This window comes from Caloenas nicobarica, chromosome 3, assembly GCF_036013445.1.
Source record: "Caloenas nicobarica isolate bCalNic1 chromosome 3, bCalNic1.hap1, whole genome shotgun sequence".
Lineage (NCBI taxonomy): Eukaryota > Metazoa > Chordata > Aves > Columbiformes > Columbidae > Caloenas > Caloenas nicobarica.
Window position 1 is genome coordinate 80,308,168 of NC_088247.1, and position 22,443 is coordinate 80,330,610.

General features: G+C 39.5%; 1 protein-coding gene across 1 annotated transcript in view; it reads left to right on the plus strand.

The window, feature by feature from the left end:
- Nucleotides 1–21,808, plus strand: part of ACTN2 (actinin alpha 2) — a 69,467-nt gene extending 47,659 nt beyond the window's left edge. The window contains exons 12-21 of the mRNA XM_065630438.1: nt 106–256; nt 6,447–6,555; nt 7,384–7,524; nt 7,899–8,081; nt 9,229–9,363; nt 9,830–10,009; nt 10,364–10,510; nt 17,992–18,057; nt 18,940–19,098; nt 20,470–21,808. Coding sequence (XP_065486510.1) covers nt 106–256; nt 6,447–6,555; nt 7,384–7,524; nt 7,899–8,081; nt 9,229–9,363; nt 9,830–10,009; nt 10,364–10,510; nt 17,992–18,057; nt 18,940–19,098; nt 20,470–20,628 — 1,430 coding nt within the window. The 3' untranslated portion in view covers nt 20,629–21,808. The remainder of the gene's footprint in view (nt 1–105; nt 257–6,446; nt 6,556–7,383; nt 7,525–7,898; nt 8,082–9,228; nt 9,364–9,829; nt 10,010–10,363; nt 10,511–17,991; nt 18,058–18,939; nt 19,099–20,469) is intronic.
- Nucleotides 21,809–22,443: the final 635 nt, after the last annotated feature.

Below are 22,443 nucleotides of genomic sequence, written 5' to 3' on the forward strand. Positions count from 1 at the left end.
CATATGATCTTCACAATGCCTCGGTTGAAAAAGTTGACTAAATTTGCAATTGTTCTAACGAATAAATTAGTAAAAAACCCCTAATATTTTAATTTCCTCTTTCAGGCAAAGAGCAGATCTTACTTCAGAAGGATTATGAATCCGCTACTCTGACAGAAGTCCGCGCCATGTTAAGGAAACATGAAGCTTTTGAGAGCGATTTGGCTGCTCACCAGGACAGGGTGGAACAGATCGCTGCCATTGCCCAGGAGCTGAAGTATGTTCCATTTAAAGGCTTGCAGCTGCTGACATTTAACTTTACGATAAACTCTTTCCAATGAATTTGATAGTGTCATAGGTACCAACGTAAGAATTCCAGAGATAGCTTCATAAGTATATTATCTGAGCTGGTCACTGAGACCTTTCCCTCATCTCCCCCTTACCCCCAACCAAATATAGATATACAACTGACCAAAATTATTTGAAAAGAAACATTTTAAAATTGACTTAACACTAAGCTTTTAGCATTAGGTCTATTGATGAGTCCATTGTGTGTTGATGGCAATGCTGTAGGAGTTTATTTCTCAGTTCATATCGTCTGCTGAGTGGTACTGGTTATGAGTTGTTTAACTTAGAAAAAAATTTCACTTACACAAATTACAGATCAAGCATCTTCACTTAAAATCAAGTCTTTTTCCACAAGTATATTCATCCTTTCAAAAGGCTTCACAGCCCTAAATTATCTCTGTAGTAGTGGGTCATGCACTGACTCTTCTGAAGATTTAATTGTCTCTAGTATACTTATTTTCACAATCTCTTTGTATTATATTTGGAAGTGCCATTGTCTCTGTTTTACAAAAAGGGCAGTGGGGCATATGCAAACTAACTTTCTCAGGGTCACAAAGGCAACCAAGCACACAAGCTCACCTACAGGAGAGCTTGAGATTTCACCCGCATTTCCATCAACTTAACCACAAGGACCAACACTTGCTCACTCAGCATGCTATGCCAGAAGAAAACGCAACCAAAGCTCAAGACAATTCTACAGCACATCTAGGCCACATCTATGTCATTGACACCACCTGCTTAGGTCAGGGATGGGAAAATTCAAGGCCACTGACTGACAGACACATGGCAGCAGAAGTCCTGTGTAAAGCACGGTTTTGTCAGCAAAGCTCTGCCCACACTGACAGGACTGTACTGTTATATACTGATGTCCCTATTCTGGTAAATCCGTCTCGGTGTGTACTCCAAGCTAAGCACATTAGATTTTATAACCTTGCGCAGTTAATTGCAGTGGGTTTGTACTGTAAATCAATGGTGCTACTCCTGATCTTAGCAATTTGACACATACTTAAAGTAATTGCTCACCAGCAGTATAAATCTGTAAAGCCAACAGGAACAAATGTGCAGTAGTGGTTGAAACACGAGCCAACATCAAAATTCTCAGATTCCTGCCCTTGGCTTCAACTCTCCAAGTTTCAGTTTCTCACCTTTTTGAATAGGCAAAACAGTTACTGCTCAAAAATCAAGTGTTAAAAATATGCCCTTTTTTCACTTTGTGAAGGACCATGACTCATAAACAGCTCCACATTCATTAACAGTTTAAAAATCAGAAAGTTGTCTAAAAATGTATTTCATACCTGACTTATAGTAACTGTATAATTCAAATGGATTTAGAAGAAAAATCCTGTTTTTCAAGATTATTTAAAGGAAGAAAAGTAAAGCACAGTGGGCAGAGTAAGTAGTGGATTTTAGTTAGTGTCAAAGAAGTCTGAAAAACACAGAGGATGGAGATTTCACTGAGTATATGAGCTTATAAAATGCCTTCTGTCATGCCTTGATCTCTGTTGTGGAGTTCTTTGTTCCTCTTTATACTAAAGAAAGTTTCTGAAATGCCTAATGGTTGTTAATTCAGCTTCAGCTTTACAAGTGATGGGAATCTTTGGGAATGTAGTGCATCTGCTAACCAGCATTTTGAACCCTGTGTCCTTTACCTCTGGTGAGGCCAGTGAACACTGTATCCTGTCTATTTTAGGATTGTCTCTTCTCAGTTGTTTCAGTAATTTGCTGTGTGAAGTTAAATGAGTTATTTGTGGCCTGGACTGCAAAGGTGCTGAAAACCCATTGCTTTTAGAGATGCTCTAATTTGACTTCTCTGCTTCTCTGTACAATGGGCTATCAGTGCCTGATTTTTCACTGAGACTCTGTAGCTCAGTTATGCTTAATGCCCTTGGAGGATGCTGAATGAAAGGTCATAAAGGTAAAGTTTTATTATTAGCTGCAAGCAGGCAGCTTATATTTAAATATTAATTTTAATTATTTGTACATAATTCCTCACGTAATGAAATTATGGAGGCAAATGCTAATTTCTTTCTCTATTCATATTTTTAAAGAAGGATTGACTAATGTACGAGAGCTAAGAAATGTGTGTTGGCACATGATTCAAAGCCTATCGAAGTCAATGTGGGTATTTTTTCCTTGTGGGTTTTTTTTTTCATCACTGGATCAGGCCCTTAAAGAAATCATCATCTATGTCTAAATTCCAAGGCAGTACACATCCATGTTTTGATTTAAACAATCTCTTGGCTGCCTGATGCTGATGTTTCAAGGGAGAACAATTGCTGTGTGACCTTGAACTCTACCGGTTACAGTTTCCTGCTTGTTCTGGTATTTTCTGCTGTAGCACCTCAGTCCACTGTGTGCCTAAGGCTAAAGTTGCTACAAGCTTGTTGATTGGTGCTGTTTAGATAAAAGATTAGTGTGTGTGTGCGAGCAGGTGATGCCACCCAGGATGCCGCCGTAAGATTATTGTGTTCCAGCCTGTAGAGACTTAGATATTCCTTGGCAATGAGGCCTACACAAAGCTGGAAAAAGGCATTTCTAAAATGGGATTTGCCATTTATGACATAGCAAATGCTCACTTGAATGAGCTGTACTATGAAGTGCCATATTAATTTATGGTCTTGTGTGTTCATTTCAGTGTTTTCAATCATCAAGATAAAATTTTTGGAATGTAGTTCCTTGCATATCCATCACTTCTAGTATAGCAATTTATTTTCAGCCAAGAAGACCACTATTTGTAACACTGATTTGGAGAGTCTTTTTGCTTCTGGAAACCTGGGCTCAAATTGTGCTTACGTGCGTGATTAATATGAGCCTGGTTCTGAAGCAGTGCTAAAGCATGTTGCTCAGTAGGTTATTTTTGTGACACTATCACTGTTCCTAAAGTGAGCTCTTACTTAAATACTTTTCTGGATCAGGACAAAATTTGAATAAATTTTCAATTCTTTACAGATGAGATTGAATTGCTTGTAAGATCAACAGGAATAGCTTAATGATTTTTAAATTCCAAAGGCCATAGATTTTGAAAAATCAAACAAATGTAAATTACTGTTTTCTTAGAAGATCTGTAACACATATGCAGCAATTCTTCATGTATGCATGATAAACAAAACTTCTTTTTACAAAATATGAAGTCTAGTCTCTTCACAGCTTTGATGTTGAGAGAGATACAAAAATTAATAGGACAAGGAAGGTGAACCTGTGTTTTATTTCCAAGTAAATAATTTCCTATCAGTAGTTATTTCTTCCTCTGCCCCTGCTTTGAGCAGAAAATGTTCTTTGACACATATAATACACTTACTTGAAGTAAACTACGGTAGGCCCAGAAAGGCAGTGGAGCTACACTGTTTAATACCACTTGGGAATCTAACTTATGACTTTTGACCCACAGGTGCCCTTTAAAAAAGTTGTTTTGATAATATTATTCTCCTACCTATTTGTCCACAGCACATATCCCTGGAAGAAATAGGATAGCAAAGATCTTATGGGGAATGGCTGAACCTCCCTGGCAGAGCTGGTGGAGGAACGTTGCACGTTACCTTCCAGGACTTTGGCCACAGCTGGTACAATCAGTCTCTCACTTTCATGGAAGGACACCTGCCCTTATCCTAGTCGACAAAAGGAGATAAGTGATCCATTGAAGCAAAAATAAAATTTGCAGCACTTTCAGAGATGTGACCTGGAGTATCTGGAAAAATACTCTGTCGTTCCAATCGTTTAGGTTGGAAATGACCATTAAGATCAAGTCCAACCATAAACCTAACGCTGTAAAGTTCACCACTAAACCATGTCCCTAAGCACCACACCTACATGTGTTTTAAACACCTTCAGGGATGGTGACTTCTCCACTTCCCTGGGCAGCCTGTTCCAATGTCTGACAACGCTTTCCATGAAGAAATTTTTCCTAACATCCAATCTAAACCTCCCCTGGTACCACCTGAGGCCATTTCCTCTTGTCCTATCACTTGTTACATGGGAGAAGAGACCAACACCCTCCATGCTACAACCCCCATTCAGGTAGTTGTAGACAGCGATAAGGTCTCCTCAGCCTTCTTTTCTCCAGCCTGAACAGCTCCAGCTCCCTCAGCCGCTCCTCATCAGACTTGTGCTCCAGACCCCTCACCAGCTTCATTGCCCTCCTCTGCACTCTCTCCAGCACCTCAACATCTTTCCTATAGCGAGGGGCCCAAAACTGAACACAGGATTCAAGATGGGGCCTCACCAGTGCCAAATACAGGGGGATAATCACTGCCCTAGTCCTGCTGGCCACACTGTTTCTGATACAAGCCAGGATGCTGTTGGCCTTTTTGGCCACCTGGGCACACTGCTGGCTCATATTCAGGTGGCTGTTGACCAACACCCCCAGATCCTTTTCCGCCAGGCACCTTTTCAGCCACTCTTCCCCGAGCCTGTAGCGCTGCCTGAGGTTGTTGTGACCCAAGTGCAGGACCCGGCACTTGGCCATATTCTGGTATATTAGATTTGTTACATGAAAAGAGACCAGAATACAAATCTCCACATCCCATCCACTTAGTGTGCTCGCAGCTCACACAGGAACATCATCTAATAATTTCAAAATGCTAAAATGAAAAAAAAAAAAGATTGCCAGCCAAAAACTCATCTAAAACTCCATGGTTCTGACTTAAAATTTCTTAACAGATAGATGGCTTTTGTCGCATCCCTTGAAGGCTAATAAAAAGGCTTGGTCCAAAGGAGGAAGCAAGTTTTCAAGTTAAGGAGCCCTTGTGTAGTACGACTTGTTGGCAGCTTTCTCCTTACAACAACAGTTCTACTTTCACAATTGGGGGTTGGTTTTGTTATTTTTTAAAACTGTTATGTCATTTTATTATTACTTGTTGATTGATTGCAGCACATCTGAAACCTTTTCTAATCAGGATCGTTCACATACTTTTCAACTTTTTCCGAAACCAGTTTGCTCTGACTGGGCTTGGAGGAGGAAGCATGAATGCTGCTCCTGGCCTACAGTGTAGCTTCACAGAGGAAAGCTACCTCTGTCCTCATTTGTCCCCTGTGATTCTCTAAGTTACTGGCAGAGTGATCTGTACATTCCTTTTGCCAATTGCCTAGAGAAGAATGCTCAAAAGAAGGGAAGAAATTCTATCTGCGTTTAATGTCTTGTTCAAGCCTTAACGTAAACCTTGGCTTCATATTGCCATACAGTCTCTGCGGTGCTTAGTACTGGGCAGTGTCCTCGAGGAGCAGCCAAGAGCTAGATTCAGTGGATGATGACACACCAATAAAAGTGAGCTTCCAAACTGCCCAAGACATGTATTTTATTATGGTCATGATGGCTGCAGCAGGACCAAGGGGATTACCTGCTACTGAGGTCAAAAATTCTATTTGAGACAGACTCGCTGCAGAATCTCAGAACAGATCCTTTAACAGTTTTTCCAGTGTTAGGCAGAATAGTAAGTTGCTTTCTGTCAGGATAACATAGGTCTATTAAGCAGGTAAAAAAGCAATGCTTACTGCTACATCCTTTGTGAGTGCAGCAATTCATGCTGGTGGCATACATGGGTCTGGAGATTCCTGTTCTCTGAAACAGTCAGTTATAGGGTGTAGCGCTGTGAGGAGTTCCTGGAGAGAAAGATGAAAATTGTTCTCTGTGCCCCAAATCTGGGCAGGCCTGTGAGAGAGAGATTATGCTTTGAATGCAACCTGAGGTCTGTTTCTCAGTTAAATAATTTCAGAGCACATGAGGCTGGAAAGGACCATCCAATTAATTTAAAGCTGTACCAATCTTCAGAAACTTGATAAAGTCCCAGGCTGAAGCATTCTGGTCTTCAGGAGATCAAATCGCTTGTGCCACAGGAATACTGAGAAAAAGATGGTTAGACACCTTAATTGTCTTTAATACCTGGATGTCACAGATAGATACTTGCTTTTTCTCACAATAAAGGAGGTCGATCTTGTTCCTGTGTTGTGCATCTTGAAGTGCTAAATGTCTAGATCACACATGTCTATACTGCAACACTTACCTGGAGGAGAAATATTGCAAAAAAGAGGGGAAGAGTTACTGAGGGCCAGTGAAGAGTGTGGACAGTGCAACTGCTCCTGTCTTTCAGAAAGTCACACAGATTTTTGTCTTCACTCTTTCTTAGTGAACTGGACTACCATGATGCTGCAAGTGTCAATGATAGATGCCAAAAGATATGTGACCAATGGGACAGTCTGGGAACACTTACTCAGAAAAGGAGAGAGGCACTGGAGGTAAGCCATATAACAATGATCAGCAGCTCAGCTGAGGCAGGGATGGGGGAATGAACCATTTGTTTCAGATCTGGAAACAGTGCCATTGGGCATCTGCCTTGGAATTCAAACAGCAATGAACTCTTTCCTCAGATCTCTGTTTCATTTTGGTGTCATTTCATTTGCAAACAGATTGAATTGCTCAGGGCAGACTTGACAGTGCTCAGCTGCCAAGGACAGTTCTAAAGCAGCAACAAATGGCATGCAGTTTATAGCACCACTCTTTGGGAATTTGGTGTCCAGCAAGGATAACAAAAGCCATTAGGCACTTACCTTTTCATACTTGTCTGAGCTTGGTCAGGTGAGGTACAGGATAATGGCCAGCACTGGGTTATTTTTTTGGCAGTGAGTATTCCAAAGCACTGAGATACTTTCCAAAACCTTGTTCCTTAAGAAAAGAAGAAGTCACATGCATGCATGCCAAGGTGGAAAACTTATGTCTAACTCTTTCTTTTCATACTTAGAAGAAATTACTAAAGCAAGATTAGTAGATTTTAATTTATTTGTGTATAGAATAACAAAAATACTTGAAATATCAGCGGTGAAAAAGTCATTTCACCTGTTATCCTTCGAAGGCAGACACCCCTTTTAAAATGTTCGATTCAAGAGTATCTTTACTGCAGTTAGTCGTATTGCCTTGAGTGAAAATCCTAAGGATAAGCAAGGGGTGAAATCAGTCAACAATTGCTTTTGAAAACATGAAGCATAACTTTGTGCATGGGTGAGCATGTGCGTGGAGTTAGGTCTTACCCTAGTAACAAAGTAATGTACCTTTCCCAACCTGCACAGAGGACGGAGAAATTGCTTGAAACAATTGATCAGCTTCACCTGGAGTTTGCCAAAAGAGCCGCTCCTTTCAACAACTGGATGGAAGGTGCTATGGAAGACCTACAGGACATGTTTATTGTTCATAGCATAGAGGAAATTCAGGTAACTTGTCTATTTTTTGGGTTACAGTCACAGGGAAGACAAGAATGGAAGCTTTTCCTTCTTGGAGAGTAGAACACCCATATTCTGTCTTGACATTTTCTTTGTGATAGGCAATGTCTGCTCTGTTATAAATATGGTCTTCATTGGTATGAAAGTATATGCCAGAGATCATGGAAGACACAATGGTTGTGATAAAGTCAATGGGAGCTGTTTCATGAACGTATCTACATGTATTATTTCCTGTATCTACAGATACATGTAGACAGGGTGTTTGGGTGGCTGAGAGAGGAGCTGTGCTTATTTACAGCAGATCTTCTAGATGTTGGAAGGAACATTAAAGTTTTCATGTTTTCCCTCTCTGTTTCCGATTTTAGAGCTTAATCTCTGCACATGATCAATTTAAAGCTACTTTGCCAGAGGCAGATGGTGAAAGACAGGCCATACTGTCAATCCAGAATGAAGTTGAAAAAGTTATTCAGAGTTACAGCATGAGAATAAGCGCAACCAATCCTTACAGCACTGTTACTGTGGAAGAGATTCGTAGCAAGTGGGAAAAGGTAATGTATGCTAAATACACAAAAGACACTGTAACATAGTATTCTAGCTTAAGAATACTGAGAATATTCAGAGAACTTTACAATAAATCGGTAGTTTAGATCATCAGATGCCAGAATGAACATTCTACAGTATCTTATGCTCTCCCTTATGTTTGCTAGGCTTGCTTCACAACATCGCTTCATCCCATCTTTCAGTATTACCTATGTCCTTTTTGGCAGAGCAGGAGAAGCATGTGTTGGGGTTAGTGCAGAGCTGGTGGCTGGCCAGTGGACAGGCCAGGGGGTGCTGTCAAAAGAACAGAAAATTATTGTATTTTTTCTCTCAGTATAAACACTAGTTCACGTGTGTCTTCTACGCAGCTGCTGCTTTTCACAGATGTTGTAAAAAAAATAGCATCTTTGAGACTGTTAATGTTCTGTCCAATTAGACTGAAACTGGCAATTACCTTAAAAAATTACTGGGAAGAGACTGAAGAGAGGCTCCTAGAGCAATCACAAAAACTTTATTTCACTAGGAACCAAGCCAGATAATATGCTAAAGGTAAATGATTGTGTAGAATGTATGAATTTACCAAATACATAAACTTACATGGACAAGAACACGCCTTCAATAGGTTACAAAAACCAAGCAATAAGGCCTAAATTCACAATCTCCCAGGGCAATCCAGAAGGGCAAGCCATAAAAAGCATTTGTAATGTATTAGAGACCTTCAGATATACATGATGGGCTCAATGTGTCTCATCCTATTGTTATGGATGTGGTCAAATAAAATGTTTTGCACTGATTGTTCTTAGAACAATTACTCAGAGATTGAAAAATCACCTGTGTTTCGAAAGAGAATCAAAGTAACTGCTCTAAAAAGAGTTCAAGTTAAATAATTGTCTTGAACTTGAATCCAGTCAGAGGTGAGAATTTCTTATGTCTCCACGTCAGTCTCTCTGGTCAGGCTGCCCAAGACCACGTTAGCAATTTCTTATGTTACCAAGGAATCAGTAAATAAAATAGTGATCATATTTCTGGCTTTTCCTTCTGATACCAGCCTTCAGATCAGTAATAAAAATTAGTAACTGTAGACTTATTTGTTCCATTTGTCTTTATACTATTCAATTGTTCCTACTCACACTTAGTGCCTTCCCTCTGTAACAGGTGAAGCAGCTGGTGCCTCAGAGGGATCAATCCTTGCAGGAGGAACTCGCCCGTCAGCATGCCAACGAGCGCCTGCGTCGCCAGTTTGCTGCTCAGGCCAATGTCATTGGGCCATGGATCCAGACCAAGATGGAAGTGAGTGTCAGAACCTCATGCAGAAGCTGATGAACAAAGCGTTTTATAATTTTTTATCTGTGCTTTATATACAGAACAACAGGAACTTCCATGATAGTTCACCAGCTGTTTGATCTTGAAGAATTTAGCACCTGTGAAGATGATTTTTAAAACTGTGGAAGTGTGAGCAGGAGATGTAGCTTTGAAAAATCAATCACTAAACATTCACTATTTAGCTTCTATTTTCAGTAAAGGAAAGATACCAGAATCACTAGGATTTCAATACTGATTCCAGAAATAAATGTGCCATATTTCTTTCAAAATATGTTTTCTACAGTGAAATTTATCCTCTCCACTGTAGGAAGGTTTCTTTACTATTGCTTTTTAATATGAAAATATTACATATTTATGTGAATATTGGTCGAATTAGCAAATCTGAAGATTAAATTTTGTGGGGCGGGGTGTGTGTTTTTGTTTCTTTTGACAGGAAATTGCCCGCAGCTCTATTGAAATGACAGGGCCTTTGGAGGACCAGATGAATCAGCTGAAGCAATATGAGCACAATATCATTAATTATAAACATAACATTGACAAACTGGAAGGAGATCACCAGCTTATACAAGAAGCCCTGGTGTTTGACAACAAGCACACCAACTATACTATGGAGGTAGCCATTTACTCCCTTTTGTACTTGTTAGTTTATTCTGCCATAGAATTATCTGCCCTGATCTGAAGACAGTGCAACATAAGATGGAATTTGACAGACTTCCTGATAATCTCACAGGACTTGTTTTATTTAACTTATTTTTAATTTAATGAAGAAGCACCCATTTAGAAACCAGTTCCGTATTTTTCTGAAGGCGGTTTTTATTTTTAAGGGTACTTGGTAGCAATACAGAGTTAGTGGAATGGAAAAGGTATCACATAACTATTTAGAAGTGATTTTTTCCTTGTTGTACTTTTTACACTCTTACAAAAAGATATTTGATTCTTTAATAAATCAGTATTTTCTCTCTCATAGCACATCCGTGTTGGATGGGAGCTCCTACTTACCACGATTGCTCGAACTATCAATGAGGTTGAGACTCAGATCCTCACAAGAGATGCCAAGGGTATCACCCAGGAACAAATGAATGACTTCAGAGCATCCTTCAATCATTTTGACAGGGTACAGTACTCCTGCTTTTTCTCAACTACCGATATTTATTGTTCACAAAAAGCAAGTTTCTTTCTATTCCAAATGTAAACCTTTTAAAAAACTGCAAATGCAGTAGCAATGAGCTCTTTTTAAATAGGAAAAAAAAGACCAACCAACAGTTAACAAAGAATTTATAGCCTTATGAAATGGTATTGTACAGATAGGATAAAGATTAATTTGTATTCTTTAAACATAATGCAAAGTTATAATTCTGCTAATACAATTGAGTCTTTGTTCAAATAACAGAGAGAACTGGATAAATCTGTGTTTTGGAAAACAATGTGCCCTTTATTTTGAGGCAGTGCAGCATGTTCTGTGCACTTGCCAGTGGCTTCCAATTTAGCTGTAATCTGGATTACAGTGTTGGTTTGGTTTTTTTTTTTTCTTTGAATCACAACTTGTTTCCCTAGAAATAGACTTGTAGGGAATATAGCTGGGGCACTGATAGCTGTCCAGGAAAATCTTTTCATTTTCTGGCTCTATGTGGGAAATAAGACGCTGGGTTTTTCCAGTTATCTAATCATGGATGAATAAAAAAGTAGGAACGAACACACTATTGTGAAGAAACTTAACTCACTTCTTCTGTGAGTTATGTGGATAGAAGGTTAAAAAGGGAGCTATTAATAGACACGATAGCAAAATGCATGCAGACGGGCATCTGACATTCCCAGTTGGAAAACCATCTGTACATGACTTAGCTCTGCTGGCTCTGTGCTGACATGAACCCACCTTCAAAACCAAATTCACGTTTCAAATACTGAAAAAAGATTACTGTAATGTAGCACCAGGCTGTTGTCTTTTTCCCAGTACAGATTCCTGTAGTTAGCAGGCTGTGCTTAAACCCTGACTTATATTCTGTTACCACATGAGTTGACTCCTTCAAATCATTTCAGGCTGTAGCAAAATGCCACTTTCTTCTCACTGACCTCTTGTTTGTCCAACTCTACACAAAATGGTTATTCATACCTGGACTTATACTTAATGTGTATTGGATGCTGACAGTCATAGTTTGCTAAATATTCTTTAGAATATCCCTAATTGTTTAGAAAGAAAAGCAGAATTGCCAAACCTCTGCTTTTTGAAGAAAAACACAAGCTTAGGAAAGGTTAGCTACACAGGAACCAGGAACAGATTTTATGAAAAATCTTAATGTGATTCTAGTGCAGCATAATTCCTTTTTGTATTTTCTAAGGAAGCAGAAGATAACATCACAGAAGCAGAGATAAATTTCCTGCAGGGGAAGGATGTAGCATACTAAATGGCTTTCCCAATGCACTGGAGCAGATAACTGAGCAATTAGAGCTATTAAAAGCAGACAGAGTACCAGGCCTGGATAAATTACACACCAGTATTTGAGAGACCCTGTTAAGGGGAACCAGAGACTTTGCACAAAGATTTGACAGCTCCCTAAAGATGAGGAAGCAAGGTGACTGTATCCTAGTATATCTGACACTAGATGGTGATTTCTAGCATCCCTGTACGTGTGTAGTTCATAGATGAGTTCTCTGCTACACTCTCAGCAAGGCTGGTTCAGTGGCTGAGGAGATACTATGGGCATCTCTTGGTGCCTCAGAAGGTGTTGAAGGGCAAAGCTAACTCCTACACCAACCAGCCCTACTGTTATGGATCTTTAGGCTTTACAGATATAGTGACACTTCGAGATACCGAAGGCTACAATAGAGCAAGGCCTTAGAAAAGGCTATATGGCCTGGAAGAGAAAGCTTGTGTCACATTGCTGCAGGCCCGTTGGAGATGGGCTGTGACAATAATGTGCAACACAGAAGTGCTTCCCAGCTCCTATCCCGGGCTTCTCCTTGCTTCAGGCAGTGTCCCTTCTGTTCTTGCTTCCCTTGCAGGAAGCCTGAGTGTCTGGGTCAGAAGTGGAAGGAGATAGATGATGACAGTTTCTATGGCCTCAACAACCTAGGCCTGGACTGCAAGTTCAGCTGCAGACCGTACTTTCCACCATGACAGATGTAATCCAAAAGCCTTAAAAAATAGGTCTGGAAGGATCATCACAGAATGGTTGGGGTTGGAAGGGACCTCTGGAGTTCATCTAGTCCAACCCACCTGCTAAAGCAGGTTGACCTAGAGTAGATTGCACAGGAATGTGTCCAGGCAGGTATTTTGTGATTCTGTAATCCAAAGGCCTTAAAAAAGAGGTCTCAAAGGACCATTTTGTGTATGCCCCCTATAGTATACTCCTCCTCTTCACATCAGACATGGGAAATCAGCCTAGGAGTAATTTTGTACTAACACAGTGCAGCAATTATGTCCTGAGTAGCATAATGAAAGTTAAAGAAAGGAAGAAGGTAAGATCTAATACAAGTCAGCCATCAAGCCAGGCTTTCTGCAGGGGACAGATAATAGAAACACTGATAAAAGAAAAGCTTTTACTGATTAAATTACACTGTAATTTAATGGACAGATGTGACTCAATCTACACAGGCTAGAAAGAGACATTGAACAAACATGTCTGAGAGAGACAGGTTTGTTTTTCATTTTTATATACCTTGTATGGCCTTGCACACTCGAATATTTCGTGTTGGTGAATAAAGGAAACCCAGGGTGCTCCAGATTTACTTCAGGGTACACAAGATAATGAAGATTCTAAACTTGGAATTTAGATAGAGAGGGCAGTAATGGATTCTTTTATGGTCTTGATTACTTTAAATAGAAATTAAGATGAAACTGGATCATCTGAACATCACCACCAACAGAAAAAATACTGGGTTCTCCACGTGAGAGGGAATTAGCAGTATATATAATAATTTTGTTGCACTTAGCAACATTTCTGAATGCCTGACACACTTAAAAAATTTACTGAAAGAATGGATTGCAGTTCACAATGATGAATAGCCAGAAAAGATCTGGAAAAGTTAATACTGATGAGTAGGCTTTAAATACCTAAGTACAACAGAATAATTTATGCATGCTATAGCTCTGACTTCTGTGGCATTTCTCCAATTTAAGACCTCTCTTAATATTTGACCCTTTGTGTGTGTTGAGGATGTCTGCAAAGTACTAATATGCAGAGTAGCTCCCTTCCCCATTTTAAATAATGTATTTTGGTACAAACAAACCTAACAACTTTTTGTAGAGTGCTTCTAGAAACAACTTCATTTGGTTATAACTGAGGAAGGAGCCCCTATCTTCTTCCCCAGGAAGAACATATGAAAAGATAAAAAACTTACCGTTTATAATCCATTATAGGACTTCATTCTGCAGCTGTTAGTCCTTTGAAAAAGAGCTAAATAATTGGGTGAATTGTTTTAAATGGCTTCTACATCCTGAATATTTGAAAGAAAGCTATTAGGTATTTTATAGGGGTTTTTTTCAGGGGCCACATGCCCCTGATTCTCAAACTGCACTGAGTAAGTGGGCACAATGCAAACAATTACAAGGGCAGGAAGAGTTGTGTTTCTTTCAGTGCATCCACCAGCAGAGATGTGCTAGCACAGCAAGCGTGACAAGGCATGTGGTGAAGATGCTGCATCTCCCTTGGGGCAAGAGGGCCCTAGCTGGCCATGTACGCACACTGGTACCCCAGAGGTTATTCCTGAGGATGTTGCTGCTTACCCACTACTCCTTGCTGGAGGCTGTGCCTGAAGGCACAGTCTAGTTGTAGGTATAAGTATAAATCTTTAGCAGTGCTGGTATATTTCCTTCCTTAATGTGAGGGCATAGAGGGAAGGAAAAAAAAAAAAGAGAAAGTGGGACACGATGTCTGAATCACAAAAGCAGTTTAGAAGTGTTCGAAATGGTGCATAGCTCAACTATGGCACGCAGACAAATTGGGACACCAACACAGATATGTTGTCAGTCACTGGTTTTGAAGTCTTTTTATGCAAGGATTCCTTTTTCAGATTCAGTATATTTAGTAAATTCTAAATAAGATTGTGAAGTATGTGATAAAAGATCTGCAGCTGCTCTGCATGTAATATCTTAATGGCTGTTAACATGTCCTGCTATCAATTTTTGTGCAAACTACAGATTTTAAGTAGGAGCTCTGCATGCAGAGCAATAGCATCATGCCATCCTATATTTTACTAACAGAAAAACAACAGCTCCCTATTAAAGAAAGCACATGATCAGGCTTGTGCAGGTCAATTGGCATTCAGGAAACTCAAGGACATCTTTGAGAATGTATTGCTTTGACCGAGAACCTCATTTATTTTATAAGGCCACATATAAATCACAAGGGAAAAGGAAAATGTTTCTGGGGACTAATAATGAAACATGGAAAGGAAGAGATGAACAAGGCAAAGTTATTTATATGCTTTAAAAACCTAATTTCAGTGCTTAATGTTGGTCTGCAAACACCACAAATAAATACAAAGAACCATTTCCCAATGAGCAAACCCTTGCTTGGGCTTGATCCATGCATTAATTGCAAAATACCATTGTGTCTCATGGAACTCTGATATGCTGCAAAGATGCCTTTTTAGGCCATATATGATGCAAATTTAAAAAAAATCACTACGAGAATGTAAGAACCGTTACAGCACATAGTACAACTGCTTGGACCCTCAGTGGGAAGTCCCACTTAACCAGATGATGGTGATGAGCTCCAGCACAACCATTGCGCTTGTCTCCTAAAGAAAATGGTTTCTTGGTAGATGCTCTGGTCTCTCTCCCATCTGCCCTTTGCTACCTGTTGCACGACTGCCGCTGCCGGGTGTGGTGGTTAGTGAGCTCATGCACATACTGACCACTCAGCCCCTGGTGTGGTCACATAGCTAATAACCCTCTACCAACACCAGATAGAGGAGGAAGGACAGGATTTGCCTCTTAGGCGCCATTTTATATCATTTTGTTTGCAGTCACACAGTAATATCTTTGGCTTTAGAAAGACGGTAAAATGAGCTGACTTTACTCCTGGTGTGACCTGCCATATGCTGTCTCCAGGGTGGTTTTGGAGAGTTTCAAGCCAGACTTAGATTAACATTTCCAGAATAATAAAATGAATATTTGTTATTGCCTTATAGCAGGAATTACCCTATAAAATAGAGATGTTAAAGGAAAAAACTTCAATGTGATTATGGCTTTTAACTAAATGCTGCTCCAGATTTGCAGCTTTGCTTTATCTCTCATCATAGACTTCTCACTGTTATTTTTCATCTTCCCTCTATGGAGCTGGTAGAGGCTGATGCAGAGGGAGTTAACATAATAACAGCATGAAATGTCAAAAATGCATGGTGTGATGAACTTAACAAACCACCGCTTCATCCTATTAGTATATTAAATAAACCCGGTGCATTCGTTAAAATTCCTGTAATTTTAGTTATGCATAACTATATAGAAAATTTAAAAAATAAATTATTAATCCAGCAGGCAAATATGTAGCAGACAGACAACCTTGGATCTTCTCCAAAGTGTCAGTCTGTAAAATCAATATGGGTAATAATTTTTCATTTTGGAACATATCTTTAATTGTATGCATGTTGACTCAATCTGAAGGACACCTCTGATAGGACACATTTTGTATGAACAGGAAGAAAAGGCTGAGCCAGTCTATTGTTAAGAACTTACCATGAATCTCTTGACCTGCAAAATGGAAAATAATATTGGTTCAAAACAATGATCCAGTTTGATATGGTGTTACTAGAAGCCATTTAATCTAGAATTCATTGGGGCTTTTTAAAAATCAGTTTTCAAAGCAAAACCTTACTGTATAGATTACTAAAGAAGACAGATAACTGAAACCAAGTGATGTCAGTTATAAATTTATTTTGGATCTAGACAAGAAATAGATTGTTTCGTGCTTGTGCTCTCTTTTGAGGTATGCGTATTCAGTTGTTAAGTAATGTTATCAGATCAAGAGTGAAGTAACAGTAATTCAGAGGGGAAAAACTTTTTGCCTAGACTCAGTGATCTTTTTACTACATCTCACATACACTGTATGACAATAGAAAATGAAGGAAGCAAATGGCAGGTCAGTAGAATAAAAAATGCCTTATCAGCAAAAGTGTTAAAAAGAGCACCTAGAGAGGAAGCACAGTTTTAACTCTGTAGTTGAGGTAAGCACCCTTTTCCACTACAAAAACCTAAAGCATGAAACTGCAAAAGTTGTACATTTTTAGGTAACTCGTTCCAATATGTTGACATTACATTTCCATGAAGTTCTGTAAAAATATGGTTCTTAATACAAGAGTAGAATGTTCTTTACTAACCAACTAAACTGATCTGTGATTTTTTTCTTTCCTTTTACCTTCCGAAATGCATGACGTATGATGGGATGCTAGGATGAATCTGACAATCTACACTCTGATGAATTTAAAGCCTGCCTCATCAGTCTAGGACAGGTTGGAAATGACCGGCAGGTAGAGGAAACTGATATCGTTCTGTTTTCAGATAGACCAATATAATAATAGCCAAAGAGACTGTGGGTTTAAACTCTCAGGTATTGGTCATAATGCTTTGAAAATATCCTGCCACTGGGAAGGCAACTGGATTAGATGGACTGTCAGCATCCCTTGGAACCACATTTTTCTATGCGTTTTTCAAAGATTGTTCAGGTTGTTTCTTTTACTTGGTTTGAGAAGTTTTATTTGGACTCTACTAGATAACTATGGGGAGCCCCTATACTTCTTGCACTCTGACTTTTGCTAATTTTCATTTCCTCAGACGCAACACAAGCTCTCTACTGATTTAGGATGACACAATGCTCTCCAAACCCCTACATTATATCACAACACAGAGGAAAAGTTTATTTACCTTTTTACTATCATGCCATTTAATGTTTACTCAGCTCTGAGCAAGGAATGCCATGGATACATTATTGCCTGGAAAATGAGCAACCGCCTTTTAAACAAAGTCTTCAACTGACCTCCTTCTAAGACTTGCAACTCTCATCCTTGAAGCCAGTATGCGCATCTCTCTGCTGTAGTCCAGGTCTTGACAGCCTGCAGTCAGAAGGAAAATCCCTGTACTTTTTTCCCATGTGTCAGCAGACAGCCCTCACAGTGTACCTGCCTTAGCCTTGGAGTATTTGAAATACTCAGTGATACACTATTTTCAGACTATTTTAAACTATACTTTAAGTCACTACAGCAACCCATGCAGAAGCTTTCAAAGACACTTCATATCAGGGAGGGAGCTTGTGCATCTCCTGAGTTTGACTCATTCAGTAACAAGGTTTTCTCCTTGCCCTTCTCTTTGTCTTCTCTGTTTGTGTTCTCTGTATTCTTGTCTCTTTCACCTCCTCCTCTCCCTTATCACTCCCCTGATTTTACTTTTCATGGTGAAAATGTCTGTTTTGTGTGTGTAATATGTTAGTTACTTCTTCCTCCTTTAAAACTGATGATGATTCTGGTTACCTGCTTGGGCAATATCAATGAATACTGTTCATACACTGGATCCAATATGGTCAAAACTCGTCATCTCCCTGGAAATCACCTTGGATTCTTCAACCTTCAATTCCATATTCCTTGCATTGTTTTGGTCAATAGAGGAAGAATGGATTGATGGACCACGATGATTTCAGAGCTTGCTTAATTTCAATGGGTTATGATTTGGTATGAATTTTAAGAAACAATGGCAAATGATTCTGCTTATAGCTTATAACATTAACCATAGCAACACTAAAGCTTATTTAAATTGAGAGAATACTAATAATATAATTTGCACTAGAGATACTAGTTTATTTTTTCTTTGCTTTTTCTCTATTTTCAAATGGTTTAAAAGTTAAAACTGAACATTTGAAAGCCATATTCTATGGTCTGCTGCATTGCTCTTTGAATTAAGGAAATTTTAAAAGTTGAAATTAACAGTTATCAAATGATTTGTTTTTTCTTTCTCCTTTTTTATCTGCATGCGGAAGAATGAGTTTGATGCTGTTTAAGTCTCATAAACTAGCCTTGGGGGTTGCATTTGCTTCACTTCACTTATTTATTCTAAAAAACTGTCCCCCAAAATTCACCCTTTTTAGTGGAAAAAAGGATTAGTCTTAGTCGAACTGTCCTATATTTGGCATGAAACTTTCAGATTTATTTCCCTTTTTAGTTCAGTAGGTCTGCAAGTACACTGCTTCTTGGGTTGTTGTTTCACCTGCCTGTGTGGTATCTAAATTACAATGGTTTTAGGATGGGGTGGCTAATGAAACATTAAGTTAAAACAAGTAAAACAGGCATTGAGGGAGGGTGGAAGTGGGAGGAAGTTGCAGAAAGTCAATTGAAAGATACATACTGTATACATTTTTCAAAAGCACCGAGTCCTTTTTACAAAAGAGGGGTGGGCATTTAAGATCCCAGATGTCATTGACTCTGACATTTATGTTCTGAAGTCGGGAAGATGCTTTAAAGACTTTTAAACACTGGTCCTGCTGGTTCATGAGAGACACAGGCTGTTGGCGATTGACATTACGGTGACCATTTTTTGTGTTTTGGATTCTGTGAAAGGGTGAAGCTGAGTTTGCCCGAATCATGTCTCTGGTTGACCCCAATGGGCAAGGAACCGTCACTTTCCAGTCCTTCATCGACTTCATGACCAGAGAAACGGCAGACACAGACACGGCTGAGCAAGTGATAGCTTCCTTCAGAATCTTGGCTTCGGATAAGGTCAGTCATCGTGCTGCTGGGTGTAAGGGTTCAGTAGCTCTCCTGTTTAACCCTTCTTTGCTGAAAGTCTTATACAAGCCCTTTAGTAACAGTGAAGCTTTGTTTTCAGTTTGTAAGACTTCAGAGAAAGTACTTGCCTTTTCTTCTTGTTTGGAACCACAATTCTTAGCTGAAATGGGTGCAGAATTCAAGGCTTGGTCTGTTTACCCTCATATCACAAAGAGCCAACATAAAATTAGACATCTTACACAAGACTTAGACAGTTTATCTGTATAATGGATAAATTGTACATCAAATTATTTCCACACAACAGCCTTGATTAGAGGGGAAGTCATTCTGCCTTTCATGCTGTTGTCTGGATGTTTCAGTGCAGAGTGTGGCCCTCTGGAACATGGCCTGGGCAGTTGCACAAGTCTACACTTAATTGCGAGCTGGGTTGTGACCTGACAGCTCATTCAACAGGGCAATGCCATGTGGTGTATCCCTATCATAGAACGAGCAAGAGGAGGAGGCCTCCTCTTGTTACTGGGTACATGGAGGAAGCTCCTCAATTTGGCATCCTTTCCTCCTCATAGCCAGATCCACTGGCGAGTGAGTGCTGTATAAAGATGATAAGGAGGATAATGGTAACCCAAGAACTTCTGGAGGAGTCAAGGCCATAAACAGTGCTGCCAGGAAACCAATCCTGTGCTATGGAGAAAGGAGAGATCACAGCAGTACAGGTCTATTTGCCCAAGCTCGCTCTATTGATTTTTCTCATTCTGGCTGTTTGTATTGATTTTGTGATCTCATTTACTGTGGAGCACATTTTGAATTCCTGACATGTTCTTAATGGGAATTCATGTGGAAGATGAAAGCCCAGGTCTCAAGAAAAAAAGGTTTTCATTACATTGCTATTTTAAATAATATCAAGTCTGTTAACAGCCGGTATACTTCATATCATAAATGCAAACCATTAAAAGCAATAATGCATGTTCCATTACAAATGTATCAGGACCTTGAAACTAACAGGATCTAACTGAAGATGTGTCTGTCCTGTCACTGCAGAAGGGGCAGTAGTGCACTGTAGAGACACTGACTCGCTTTCCATAGGTGAGCTGTATCACTGACAGTCTACCCATGGCTGCACAGTGCTCAGTAGCTAACATACACAGTCACATATTCTGAGACTGGGCTTCGACCTAATCAATTTGTTGGTAGAATTGTCTCCTTCAACTCATCATTAGGGATGGAATTTACTGAGGAAAATGTTTTGTCATAGGAGAATAGGCAGAGTATCTGAGTTTATTAGCCACAGCTACAGAAAATAAATATATTTTGTTGTCTTTGAAGAATACATACTGAATTTCTTAATCCTTTCCGCCCTCCCAGCCTTATATCCTGGCCGATGAGTTACGTCGAGAGCTGCCTCCTGAGCAGGCTGAGTACTGCATCAAGAGAATGCCTCCATACACGGGCCCAGGGTCTGTTCCGGGGGCTCTGGATTACACCTCTTTTTCGTCAGCACTGTACGGAGAGAGTGACCTCTGATTCTGTAATTGGCTGTATTCATGGTAGACACTAAAAATACCCACCTCATTGCCCAGATTGCTTCTCAAAAGCTTTGACAAGCTGATTTAAAAATGAGTTTTACAAATACAGTAGGTACCGTCAGTGTAAAGTGCTAGTAACTAAAGTAACTAGTGCATATTGAAGTGTGCAGCACGCTAGATCTCTGCATTGTTGGTTTTAGGTTGTCTGTCCTATACAATGCTAGCATATATTCAAAAAATTGCAAGATATAAAAAATTATCCATTCAGAAAATAGAGTGTAAAATCTAAGAACACTGAAACTCACAAAATACTTCTCCATTTTCAAAATATTTCAATGCCATATGTGCTTCTTTTACAATGTTCATAAAACTATGTTAGAAGTCATGCTTTTTTCTTTCGTAGAGCAATATTATTTTCCTCTAATGATTTCTGATTTTGTATGCTTTTATTGGTGGAATTTAATAAAACTTTAAAATGCAGTTTTTCAGGGAAGAAATGTATCAACCAAGTAAACTACTTAATTACAAAAATAATCCAGAATGCTATGGTTTTGTCTCTTAAAGACAGTTTTCTCTTATCACGAAGAACTGTAATATAGGGGGGGAAGGTGAAAAGCTGATTAAATTGCAGGTTTAGAGTTCTATAAGCAGTACTTTTCTTTTAAGCCTTTAACTTTTACAGCTGAGGAAGTACAACTTTTATAACTAGAAATAATAAGAAAACTAATTTCATGTGAGCTGTTTTGAAACCCTCATTCTTGTCTGTGTTGGACAGTCTTTGTTTCTCAGTATAAGAAAGCCAGTCCCTTGTTGTATTAGCGGGCAACATTCATCTCTATCCTGCACAATGGAAAATCCCATCCAAGCAAACGTAGTGTGGTTGTCTTGCAGCTTTAACTGTTCAGTGCTCAAATTACAGTTTGTCTTGACTTCTACTGGGTCAGAGGCAGTTCTGTCTTTATTATGCTCCTGTGCGCTAGTTGTTTTACTGTTTTTTTCCATCTTGAGAAATGATAGAGAAGTAAAAGCAGTAACTTTTTTACTTGAATCCTACCAACACTGAGGAAATGCAATGTAATCAAACAAAGCCATTTACAAATGGTGCAGTAAGCTGTGCAGCCCAGTGCTATTAAAGCAATGATGTGCCTATTAAATAAAGTCTGCTTTTCAAAACCTTATGAGACTCTTTCATTGGCAATCATCTAGTGGTTCCCTCTAAGAAACAGAAACATTTCTGAACATTAAAGGTTTCACTCTGCTAAAAGTTCGAACAAGTACGTCATGCATTTCTATACACTATGTTTGCATGAGCGACAGGCGCTATGTGCTGGAGGGACAGGTACGGCCCCATGAAGGGAGATGGAGCTCAGAATGACTGGGTCAGACTTTCCATTTAAGTCACCTGAGCACAGATGTCCATAGCTTACTAGACTCATGGCTTAGATCGATTTCAGTGAGACTTAGGCACTAACGCTTTTGAGGATGTCGGCCTTAACATTTCTGTATCTTTCTTTTTCCTCGTGCAAAAAAGCAGATGTTAAGTGTGCAGTGATGCTTTCACTGGCCTTTCTTTGAAGTCTCCGTATGGGAAGCATTAAAAAATCCATGTGTGGTTTCAATCCTAAAGCAGACATCCTGCAGGTAAGGTGCATGTGGGGGGAGCAGTCTCAAAACAATCCCAGAGGAGCCAGGCAATGACCAAATACCTCTTCCTCCTCCACCTTGTGTACAAAGGCCAGCAGAGGACGTGGAGAAATACTAGGGCTAGAATCACATGTTCAGTGCATGTGCAGCCTTGCACACAGCCAGGAGC